This window comes from Branchiostoma lanceolatum, chromosome 15 (genome assembly GCF_035083965.1).
Source record: "Branchiostoma lanceolatum isolate klBraLanc5 chromosome 15, klBraLanc5.hap2, whole genome shotgun sequence".
NCBI lineage: Eukaryota > Metazoa > Chordata > Leptocardii > Amphioxiformes > Branchiostomatidae > Branchiostoma > Branchiostoma lanceolatum.
In genome coordinates, this window is record NC_089736.1 from 3,438,665 (window position 1) to 3,450,826 (window position 12,162).

General features: G+C 39.8%; 1 protein-coding gene across 2 annotated transcripts; it reads left to right on the forward strand.

Moving 5' to 3' along the window:
- The first annotated feature begins 513 nt into the window (after nt 1–513).
- LOC136420848 (neuropeptide S receptor-like) lies at nt 514–11,577 on the forward strand. Of its 2 annotated transcripts, none has more exons than XM_066407961.1 (10): nt 514–731; nt 2,311–2,446; nt 4,446–4,549; nt 5,164–5,254; nt 6,720–6,921; nt 7,458–7,534; nt 8,020–8,133; nt 9,253–9,363; nt 9,818–9,998; nt 10,585–11,577. In XM_066407961.1, the coding sequence occupies exons 1-10, from the start codon at nt 564–566 to the stop codon at nt 10,781–10,783; spliced, it is 1,383 nt and encodes a 460-aa protein (XP_066264058.1). In that variant the 5' UTR covers nt 514–563; the 3' UTR covers nt 10,784–11,577. The 2 variants fall into 2 exon arrangements, with proteins under 2 accessions (XP_066264058.1, XP_066264059.1); XM_066407962.1 differs by having other exon boundaries at nt 9,265–9,363.
- The last annotated feature ends 585 nt before the right edge of the window (nt 11,578–12,162 follow it).

The following is a 12,162-nucleotide window of genomic DNA, read 5'->3' on the forward strand; positions in this document are numbered from 1 at the left end:
GACAGAGTTGCGTGAGGCTACTGCAAATTTGATACTAGTACTCCTATGACTAAATTGCCAAGACAGTGTACTAGCATTTTGTGTGTCGGATCAAGGAAATCATTGCTATCGACACCGTGACAATATCTAGGGCATTTACACTTAGCCTCAAGTTTGAAGTTATATCATTACAGACAACACATTTAAATTGGATTGTGGCATCAACTCAACTCAAAAATTATCCTAGGAGTGGAAAACCAACTGTCTATTTCATGGTTATTGCTGTATAAAAAGCTACGCTGTAGTTAAACCTTGCTCTGTTCATAGATAACTCGCTCCCATTGGTGCTCATTTGTAGTGACGCCCAGAGCTGATGGGCTACAATTACCTGCCAGCGTGCAAGGCGCAAGATTGGACAAATTGCTCTTCGATGGTTTGCTCTATATGTAATGCTTTAAAGTGCCATCTCACAAATTGGCTGTGCTCAGTATGATACGTTTGGGGTAATTCGACGTTTCTTCTCTTCAGGGTTTTGGGAGCGAAACGCTACTTCCTAGGCTGAAGCCGCAGGGCTTCCACCGAAGATGAAGGGAAGTGTGAACGGCTCTACGCTCGGGGATCGTACGGACAAGTCAGGATCTCTGCCTTCGCTAAATGTTTCCATTCAAAATGTGACCGACATTCTCTTCAACAGCACTAACAATACAGGCACTGACGAGCCAAAGGAGGGAACCATTTACTCAACCCACCAGGTAATTCATATGTTTGCTTTATATCGCAGGAAAAGGTTGGTTCACAATTGGAATTAAGAGAGCATTTAGTCCAAATGTATGGTGAATGTTTATATGGTACGCAGACGCATTGTGTCAAATTTCTGTCTCTAATAGTCTGAATTTATATTGAAATTTATTTGTCTGTGCCCTATATTCTTAATGTATTGTGACAAGAATTAATTTCGAATGAATTCAAATTGTACTTGGCAAGATTGGCATTTGGCAGCCCCTTTTCTCTTGTATGGACAATGTTTTTATGGTAGCAGCTCTATCATTTCATTGTATAGCTAAAAGCAAAGAATCTGGTACTAAAACTGTAAACTTATGACAGGACAGTGAATAAAGTTTTTCTCACCAAGGTAAGAATGCAAGATAGTTTTTACTAATCGAAAAGTCTAGTTAAGATTGTGATTGAACGGCAATGGCAAATCGATCTATGTACATCAAAAAGCACCTCTCCCATCTCCATTAATCTTAAGGTGTGATATATGGTACACTCCATCGAACAATAAAGCGAGATGAATGGCGATAACCAATGCACTGGGGCTGAGTAATGACCATATTGTATTGGCTTTATCACCTGAATCAGAGAGATATCAGTTTAACACCAACGCGTGTGCGCAAGCGATAACTGGAGTCCAAATCTGGAAATCAAATTTGTTTTGCAAGTCCTTAACAATAAAGAAACATATCCAAATCCAATTTCCCAACATATGTCATCAATAACTTCTTTGATACAAACATATCATAGATAAAATCAAGATTGTTCTCTGACCAAGTTTGAAAGAAAGACGGTATCTAGGGTAGTTACTGCGGTCCAAATGAAACATGACACTTGCGGGCCCCCTAGCAGTATTTTCAGGTACTTCAGCATTACAGACAAACACCCCCTTCTTGAAAGTAGATGGGATTGATTAAGGAAAAGGCGAATGAAATGAATATAACTAAGTTAAATATCTGTGATGGCTGGGGCTATAGCATTAAAAACCTCACAAAATCTCTAAATATTTCACTGAGGAATGACATCTTCAATTTTTTTTCTCATAGACAGAAAAGCAGGTGACACTGTGGGTTCTATTTGCCTACTTTGTGGAGGGGAGTTTTGTTAGCAAGTCATTGATAACTTGTCTTCCATGTAGTATGAATGAATCTCACACATTGTTTTACAAAATTAAAAGTTTTCAATAGTTCCCAAGCAATAGGAAGGTACAAAATTATTACTAAAAGGAAATATATTTGTTCAGTGAAATCCATCTCGTGCAAAGCAAATCACATCCGTCAATCTCAATCATCCATAATGATAAAAGTTCCAAGCAGTAACTTGCAAAATTACCTTCTGGCGGCGCCATAGGTTCTGGTTTCATGTACCAACACAAATGAGCATTTATCATCATGATATTTTTAAGGATTATTACCTCCAGGAAGTGATGGCTGAGGCGTATGTCATTAAGAAATTTAAAAAAAAAACTTGTTTTCTTATAGACTGAGCAGCTGGGTATGTAATATAAACAAACAAACAAACAAACAAGTATGTTTAATGTCTTATCTTTTCTCCTAGACAGAGCAGCTGGTGACGCTATGGGTTCTGTTTGCCTTCATCGTGGTGGGGAACAGCCTGGTGCTGCTGGTCATGTGGATGGAGCGACACAAGAAAACGCGCATGAACTTCTTCATCATGAACCTAGCTCTCGCCGGTATTGATCTATTTAACCGTTAACCAGAGGTTTTAATTTTGGTGTGTTCGTTTGTTTGTGTTGGTGTGTGTCCGGTGTGTGGATGGTGTTTAGCACCAAGGACAGGTTTGTTTACCTGTGTGTTGATGGTGTTTAGCACCAAGGACAGGTGTTTACTTGTGTGTGGATGGTGTTAAGCACCAGGGACAGTTGTGTTTGCATGTATGTGGATGATGTTCAGCACCAAGGACAGGTGTGTTTGCCTGTACGTTTGGCGGGGCGGGGAGATAGTGACCGTCTAAATATGTTCCGATCTTTAACCTCTGCACCTTCAATGATCAACAATAAAGTATCCAGACTCAAAACAAGCATGCAGCAACGCTTAACGCCATAGAACTGTCAAAATGAAAACAGTCTAGATCCCTCAAATGATTTGACAATAAATCGGATGCTGTGCATGACACGCTATACTAATGACAGCAAGTTTTGCAAAGTCACAGAGCAATGAAAAGGCACTTGATTCATGATTCTAACGACCGAGAATTGGAACAGGATGGTCATTATCTGACAGTCAGCAAAAAGGGTACATATTACCAGCTTTAAAAGGTACATGATCTATCGTAGATGAATACCTGTCGATATCCACTAACAGTGGAAGCGTGATGTATCAAAAGTAACGATTCTATTGATTAATACAACGACTCGCTTTCTTTGAACAATAATGTTTCAACAAGCTTTTATGGCAATATCGGAAAGGCAGTAGCTTAACCTTTACCACACTGTATTAGACATTTGGCATCCTGTTCCCTATTGGTTGGAGAGGTATGCAGCTGGGAGACTAAGGTTGAATGATCAGAATAATGTCATGATACAGACACAGCAGAAATAGATGACCCATATACGTGCAGCGAAATAGCCTGTTAAAAATGCAAGGTACCCGCAGAATATCTATTATGCTTTTGAAATGACATATCTATGTCAATGTGATTAATGTTTGTGGACAGTATACGATAGGGTTCGGGGTATGGTGATTATGTACTGCATTCTGAAATAATCCATTTAAGTATAATGAATAAAAACAATCTCAATTCAAAATACCCAGAAGGTCAGTAAACGCAACATTAATTCTAAAGAAGTTGATAATTTTCTATCTTCGAATGAGGTATTATGAAATAACAAAAAATGATTCCTATAGATACTCCTCAACTGCCTGAAGCGCAATCATAAATTTGCATTTTATATTCCAAATATAGCCGACCGCAGTATCCTGGCTTATATACGTTTGATACCTCAGCAATCTGTGATACCACCGTTAAGAACAAACATTTGTTACTTTAAGTCAGATAAGGACTATGAAGAATACTTTTGCAAAGTTACACAACTTAACGTAGCATATTCATCTTTATTCTTATCCCCTGAAGCATTGTAAACATAAAGTTGGCATTTAGGAACAAAGATGGGAAACCAGCCAAGATCTAGACAGATTTTCATGATGTTTGGCTGGTTATTGTCTTCCCCAAGGCACAAAAGAGGTATAAGAATGCAAAACCAAATGTGACATGTCGACAGTAAATGCCAGGCCCAAATGATTTAAAGCTGAACATGTAATGTTTAGATCTGATCATGATCAATGGCGAATCAAAGAATTGTGTGCATGGTGTTCAACACCAAGGGCAGGTATGCATGCGTTGTGTTGATGGTGTTTAGCACCAAGGGCATGTATGCTTGCGTTGTGTGGATGGTGTTTAGCACCAAGAACATGGAGAAAGTGACCTTTCAGAGAAGTCCGGCCACCAAAAAACGTTACGATATTTACCTGTACCTTTAATGATCAACAATAGAATATACAGTATACCCAATAAAACAGGCCCAAATTGGACTTCTAGTTTACTGCTAGAACACAGATGTTGGCAAAAAATGATTACTAAAACAGAATTATAGTCTAAACTACCAGAGTGTACATATCACAATATAATACATCATATTGTCTTTTTAATCATAAAACTTTCGGTTTGATCAGATCTAGGAGCAGGACTGTTCAATGTGCTGCCTGATCTGGTGCACAGGTTCACGGTGGAGTGGATTGCTGGAGACTTCATGTGCAAGCTGATAAAATACATACAGGTACATTTCCATCTAGCTTTATACAATACTAGGTTATTTGACAATACTAGAAGGGGTAGACAGGGCTGTATTGTGTGTGATGAAATTTCACAGAACTAGATTTTCTAATGCTTAACACTTTGTTCTGTTATTGCTGTTTATACAAGTGTGCATGCGATATAAATGTATAATGCAACCAATAACATGTCTAGAAAATTGCTTTAAGCTAGCAAATTTCAATTCTATCATTACGCTTTTTGTGTTATTTAATTTGCTATTTTTGCTATGAAACTTGCTTTTAAAAAAGATACTGTTCTTGGAATATGTGCAGATCTTGGCAACATCGATGGCGTCAGGGGGATTCTAACCCGGAACCGCTGGGTTCTGGGGCTAACACCCTGCCGTTACGCCACACGACGCCACACTTAAACTTGCTATATGCGCTATCAAACTTGCCTTTTTTCTTCTCGACTACAAAATCGAGGATGTATGATCTACTTCCACGGAAAACATCCCTTGTGATCCTCTGGTGATGTGATTTGCACATCCTCTCTGCCTGCAGGGTTGAAAACTGCAATGTAATATGTTTCCACAACTGAAGGCTTAACCCTGACATGTGCACTGTTTGTTTTCAGGGTGGCGTCCTGTATGGATCTACATACGTGCTGGTGGCTCTCAGCGTGGATCGCTACGATGCCATCATCCACCCAATGCGATTTGCACATGGTAAGTGTCTTAAAGAATCTATGAAATAAAGACCTTTAGTTACTAATGTAAACATTGGGCTGTTAAATTCAACTTATGTACTTTGCATATGCATATGTTAAGAGTATTTCTCAATTAGGACACCATCTTAATGAAATAACTTGCAAATTGATTTTGATGTTCTTTGATCATGGTAAGAAACTCTTATTAAATCATTCTCATAAGAACTTAAAAATAGCTACCCTTAAAAAACCTTGATACTGATAATGCCATGCGGTTATATTTATGTGCTTTTCAAATGGTACGAGTCTCTTGATCTATTCACTACAGATAGTGTTTTTAAAATCTCTGTACCCATAATATTGGACTGTTACATTTTCAAGATTCAGGTAGGATCTCTTACTGTAGAAGCTTTTTCGTAAATGAGTGAGAGAGCAAGCAGTGGTCGCCAAATGCATATCAAGTAGCGTTACCACCAACCCATGAACATTTAAATAAAATACTTCAATGCCCCAAGACATGGACGTCTTGACTTGACTCTACATCAGTTTGTTTTTCATCTGGCTAGCGTGGGTTGAGCACGTCTTTTAGTTTAGGTGCTAGATTGGACATAAATGCCCTTTGCAAGAAACCTGCAGGGTTTGGCAAATTTCTGTCAATACAAAATGAACAATTAGAGTTCCTGCCAACTTGGAGGAACGTTCCTTCAGCAATTAGCTAAAAAGCTGAATTTGCTTCCCCGAGAGATGCACGCTCATTTTCCAATTATCTCTTTCCTTAGAGTTCAATTAGGAGAGAAAATGAGACTAATTGGGAAAAGTTGTAGAGCACGCACAACTTTTAACGGCTTTGTGTACACTCGGCTTCCGATTGGGACGTCTGTCCCATCACGATACCGTTATCTGGGAGTCTTTAAAGCTGCCGTGCATTAGTGAGCCGAGTTTGATGAGTGGAGTGACACAGCAGGAAGCTTTGTACTGTCTCCTCATGAGACGAGTTTGTCGCTTTATTCTTGGCTGTGTGTTAGGTGTGAGAAATTGTCTAAAATGAATAAGACAATGTGTCTTAAGAGTTACTGTAGTAGCAAATGCGAGATGCTTTCCCCTTGATTTCGTTAAGTAACATGATAAAGAAGATGAGAAAAAAAGAATTACCTAACAAACTCTCAGGTTATTTAGCTTAGCGTGAAAGGTCATATTTTTAAACATTATTTCAGGAGCAGTATTAAAACACAATCGGGAAAATTGAACTTACCCACATGTTTGCTTCTTGACAATGCCTAGCGCTGCTCAGTAAAAAAATTGGGTAACCCAATTGTGTTCGAAATGATATTATGCTACAAAACTGTATATGTCATCAGAAGCTTCTTTGCCGCTTTTGATAACACGGGTTCTGAATGGAAAACAACAACTCATGTGCGATGACGCTGCTTTTCAATTCTATTGAAGCCTGGTGTGATATTATTGTATCTGTTTGTCTCCAACAGATCGTAAGTCGAAGGCGATGATCTGTGTGGCCTGGGGCCTGGCCGCCTTGTTCTCCATCCCCAGCCCCGTCATCTTCGCCCTGACTAAGATGGCCAATGGGGAGTGGCAGTGCTGGGCCACGTGGCCGGAGGACTGGTACTGGACACCCTACATGACCATCGTCACCACCCTGGTTTTCTTCATCCCACTCGTCATCATCAGGTAAAAGATAAGATGGAGTTGTCATTGCAGCTAGTATGTGACTTAATCCAGGACCACAATCCTTGTTAGCCTTGGTGTCGTCCAATTAATACCGGGGCTCCTACACTCGCTATCCTAAAAAAAACACGTTCGGCATTGGTTAGGTTTCAGCGTAGCGAGTGTAGGAGCCTCGATAGTACTTGGATGGCATCCAGTTTATAACCTTGTGAGAAAGGACTCTATGTATCGTTAACCAAAGAAAGCATCTTTTCAGCTTGTGAACAGTTGTTTACTTAACATTACTGTTTGGTCATTCCGGATGACTGGGATATCTTGCATTTGTCTTTTGCTCTTAGAGTTTTTCAGGTTGATAATGGCTGGCTTAGCTATGCAATGTGCGTTCGGGAAACTGGGCATTTTTTTTGGAGAGAGAACAATTGTTATACTGGATGGACAAAGCCAAAATGGACGCACTATCAGGGACAAAGTTGCAACGATGGTCTAAACATGGATAGTTTAATTACACTTCTTGATGTTTTTTTTTAATATCTCCACAGTACCTGCTACGCCTTCATCGTGGTGAAGATCTGGAGACGCAGCAAAGAGCTGGTCCAGGAGCGAAAGTTTATTGGAGGTAGGCAACGCTGTCCTTCAAACACGCTGTTATTTCATTACATTTAGTTACAAATTAAAGAAGTCATCTCTACATCCATCTAGCAAAACTTTAATTCGCAGTCAACTTTCTGTCTACTGCCTGTCTGGACCGATAGAGTCATGCATTTAATTTCGCTTGGTACAAGGATTAAGTTGATTCAGATATTGAATTCCAAAGCAAAATTGAAATTGTTTTTCATACTCCACATGAGATATTGGATTCTAATAAAAAGATACGCAGCCGGATACATGTAGGTCGACATAAATTTGACGGCACTACATGAGTAACTACCGGGTGCTTCTCAATACACCGTAAATTTGACTTACCGAAATTTTGGGCTGTACACCAGAGTCTTTGTCAAGGAATGAAAAAGGTTCTGTGACTTCCTCAGTAAGGTTTCAACCTAATACTGCATCATTTATATCCATTTTTGTCAACTGTCTAAACACTGTCTTCCTTCACAGAGAAGTGCATCCCAATGACCCCGCGCACCTTCACCCAGTCTAACAACAAAGGCTCCCCTGACGACCCTGATGACAGTCCTGTCAAGAAGCGAGGCTGTGTCGGCAGTCTGCGAGGTACCTATCATCATCATCATCATTAGGGGAGGGGAGTTTCTCATCAAGAGAATTAAGCAAAATCTTGCTTCGATGTTTCAAATTACGGGAATGAATTAGGTTTCCTTACGAATTATGGGAAATTGAAATAGCTTGCCTGACCCCTTGATCATAATAAATGCAAACCCCTTTACTACACCTCTTTACATACATGAACAGTATACATATGTATTCCATCCCCAATCTCTTTACATACATGAACAGTATACATTATGTATTCCATCCCCAATACAATTTAAGTTGTCATTCATACTATCAGTCAAGTCCTCTCCAACCTATAGCACTACTCTGGTTTGAGTTACGTCTTATGTCTACATATTCCGATAATTCCTCTCGCAAGATAGCTGAATATTAAATTTCTGTCAGACTCTTCATGTGTACTGTATCATTTACGAAGTTAATCAATTTTACCATAAATGTTGGGTATGGTAGTTGAACGCACAGCACTGAGAGTGGATTATAAGCTGAAGTGATAACACAAAGCTGTTTACTGGCACATGGTCTATTGAAACGGCGATTGGCTCTGCCCTATGGTGTGGGATTAAATAAATTGATGAGTTATGAGTGATGAGTGTTCCAATAACCCCCGGAGCAAGACAGTTGAATGTTTAATAAATTTCTGTCAAGCTCCTCAGGTGAAATACATCAATCATGAAATTAATCAATAAAGTCATGAATTTTGGTCATATAGCTGGTAACGTTAATGACGTGTCATAAATTATATAAAAATGACATGCACAATTTATGAAATCATTCACGCCATTTAGATTCATGCTATTTAGATTTCGGTCTTCGTGCTTGCTTGAAGTAGCACGGTTTTGAATTAAAGCAGAAGGTCATTGAAATAAAAGGCATTCTGATATGGAAATAATGATTATAATAACACTTAATGGCTGTGTTGCAAAAATACCTCTGAGTCAATCATCTTATGATAATCTAAGAATAATAGAGCAATTAAATCAAAAATGATTGTAAGCCTGAAAACTACTAGCTACCCACATTGAAATCACAGTAAAACTTGCATGATGATACTCTCTCATACCCTTGTTTATCACGCCATCTTTGTCTGAATTGCCCAAGTTTTGTTACTAGGACCGAAAGGAAAGAAGATCATGAGACAGCCGAGCTCACAAGGAATCATCCCCAAGGCCAAGATCAAGACCATCAAGTTATCGCTGGCAATCATAACAGGTAAAGTTAACATGATGATTAAACCATTGAATATTAAGTAATTTTTTTCAGTTCTCCTACTGTATCATTGCAGTAAACGTGTGGTCCATGGAGATCAGAGTGAATTAAATTGTAGTGAAATCGTTCAGTCTCCACAAACCAAGGACCTGTTGATGATATAAGAACTGAGGCTGAAGAAATGTTGTCCTTAATGTCTGTGGTGAGAGGGAAGGTAGCTTGGCTTGGCACTAGCACTCTGACAAATATGTGATCTGGCTATCAGAACAAAGCAAGGAACTTGAAATTACCTGTCGTGAATGCGCGATGACTGCGGATTTGAAGGGAGAGCTCTTCTGCTCTTTGGCATGAGACATGAGCTTACAGACATGTAGTCACTGGTTGATAGTTGGTATGTACATGACGTAAGTCTTGAATGCCTTTTTTCTAATCAAAAACATTTCGTTGCTTGTTGCAGCATTCATCGCCTGCTGGAGCCCGTACTTCGTGTTTGACATGATCACCAACTTCAGCGACCTGCCCGAGTCCGAGACTAAAAAGCGCGCCTCCCTCATCATCCAGAACCTGCCGGCCCTCAACAGCGCCATCAACCCCATCATCTACGGCTTCTTCAGCACCAAGAACTGCGGCAAGTTCAGGTGAATGGACACATGATCATACTTATTCCTAATTTTTAGTCCATTAGTCATCATTGATAGAGTATGCACAGCAACATTAGTGGGGTCGTGTGGCGTAACGGCAGGGTGTTTGGCCCAGAACCAAGAGGTCCCGAGTTCGAATCCCCCTGACGCCACCGATGTTGTGCCCTTGGGAAAGGCACTTTACACGACTTTCCTCACTTCGCCCAGGTGTATTAAAAATTGGGTATGTTGTTATCTGTATGTGGTACTGTTAATATAAGTTATAAAAACTTGTCGGTCAAAAACCGAAGTAAACAAAAAAGCAACATGTTGTATAACTTCTCCCTGCTGCCTAACTCTGTAACCAATAGATAATTGGGTGCCAAACGGCTACTTCAATGGTTAAAAACTAAAGGTTAAAAACTACTATCAGGCTTTGTAGAACACGTTGGTTATCATTATGCGCACAATATTGTAATATAGCCGAGTACTTGCAGCAAGGCTACTATATCATCATGTGTGATAGGTATCTATAACCTTCTCTAGCACCCTGGCCGTTATTCCAGATGCCGATACTGACCTGTGAATTCTGCTGGGTTTGCAGGAGAATCAAGTGGGTGGACTGGGTCGCGGTACGAATCTTCAACTGTGAGGAGCTGGAGAAGAAGGGACCAGGCGGGGTAGTGCCGCCCAGACGCCGCACCTTCCAGTCGACCCTGCAGGAGACTGTGCTCGGGCCACAGACCACCACCTCATCCATATCACGGGATGCTCCTTCAAGTGCAGCCAGACGATACCCTTGAACAACTAGAAATAGTGTTGGTTCTTTCTGCAAGTTCATTCTAGCGACTCCGAAGAAGAGCTGTGAAGTAATTTCCGAATCTTATCCAATTGTAGAGATTGCATTGCATTTAAATGTTGTTAACCTGGATGTCTAACCTTCAGAAATGTAACTTAAGCCTATACCAGTTGGATCTTTGTGTCAAAGCTAGCTCCGTCACAAATGCCGTACAGCAAGGACTCTCTACGCATTGAAAATATGCTTGTGTTTAAGTCGTGGGTGTGTTAGGTTTATATTACTAGTCATAGCCTTACTGAACGTTGTGCGCCAGATTACAACGTACGACGTATATGGCAGCACCCTAAAGCCATAAAAGGCTATTAAACGCACTAATAGACACTTGAGCGTGAATGACATGATTAATGTTTAGCACCATTATCAGATCTCATCATCCACACAGACGATCTGACAGAGGCACTATCGATTAAATGAATCGTATTCCGTATGTGAAACCTTTAAGAGGCAGAATGACATGTTTGTTATGAATCTATTTGCGTGGGTGGCTGTACGTTTGTAATGTTAAGTATCTGATTAAAAGTACATTAGCCTTGCTCAAATTTGTCACACTATGATGTTGATAACGTGACTGATTATGACTAATGATGCTTATCATATCAATATCTAGACACATCACACTACCTTGTTTTACCACTGAGCTGGAAAATGTAAGGCGTGCTATGAATTACTTGGGGCGAAACCTTAATAAGCCTTGTCAACCACTTCAGTTGCCAAAGAGAATCGATTAAATAGAGTGAATAAGAACTAGCGAAATAGTTCCAAGTTAGCTTTTCCACCCGGCCGATGCATTAGCAAATGTAATCGAACGTAGAGAAAGTATTGTTTCATGTTTTTCGGGCCAGAAAGGCGTCATGTAGTCACATGAATATGGAGGTTTGAAAGGTTGGATTTTCAGAATTCCACCGTTGTTTGGAATGTACTTAATAGGCATTGTAAGGTACTTACCCGATATGTTATTTAATCCAGTCATTTATAAGTGACCTGTGAGTTGTACCATGGTCCTTTTGAGAGAGTGTCTCATTCCAAACCGAATAATCAATAGTACATATAATCAAGAAATAATACAATGTACAAGGCTGTATAAATGTCTTGAACTCCTGGGTCCAATCGTACGCTGGTCGTATAATGCTCTTTTAGACATCTATTATAGCAAAACTCATCACAATATATATATATATATACAAGCTAGACGAATGCCCGCACTCGATGTTTGTAAGTAACATGTGAGTTGAACGGTACCGAGTATGTTGTCACTGTATGAAGTAAATAGCTGGAACGCAGTATTTACAACATGGAGACTTTGTGACCAATAAAAGATACAAC

What these genes read in the sequence shown, in the direction of transcription:
- LOC136420848 (XM_066407961.1), top strand. Translation starts at nt 564, where the DNA reads ATGAAGGGAAGTGTGAACGGCTCTACGCTCGGGGATCGTACGGACAAG. An exon ending in CCATTTACTCAACCCACCAG is followed by an intron (nt 732 to 2,310) that starts GTAATTCATATG and finishes CTTTTCTCCTAG; the next exon opens with ACAGAGCAGCTGGTGACGCT. An exon ending in AGCTGATAAAATACATACAG is followed by an intron (nt 4,550 to 5,163) that starts GTACATTTCCAT and finishes GTTTGTTTTCAG; the next exon opens with GGTGGCGTCCTGTATGGATC.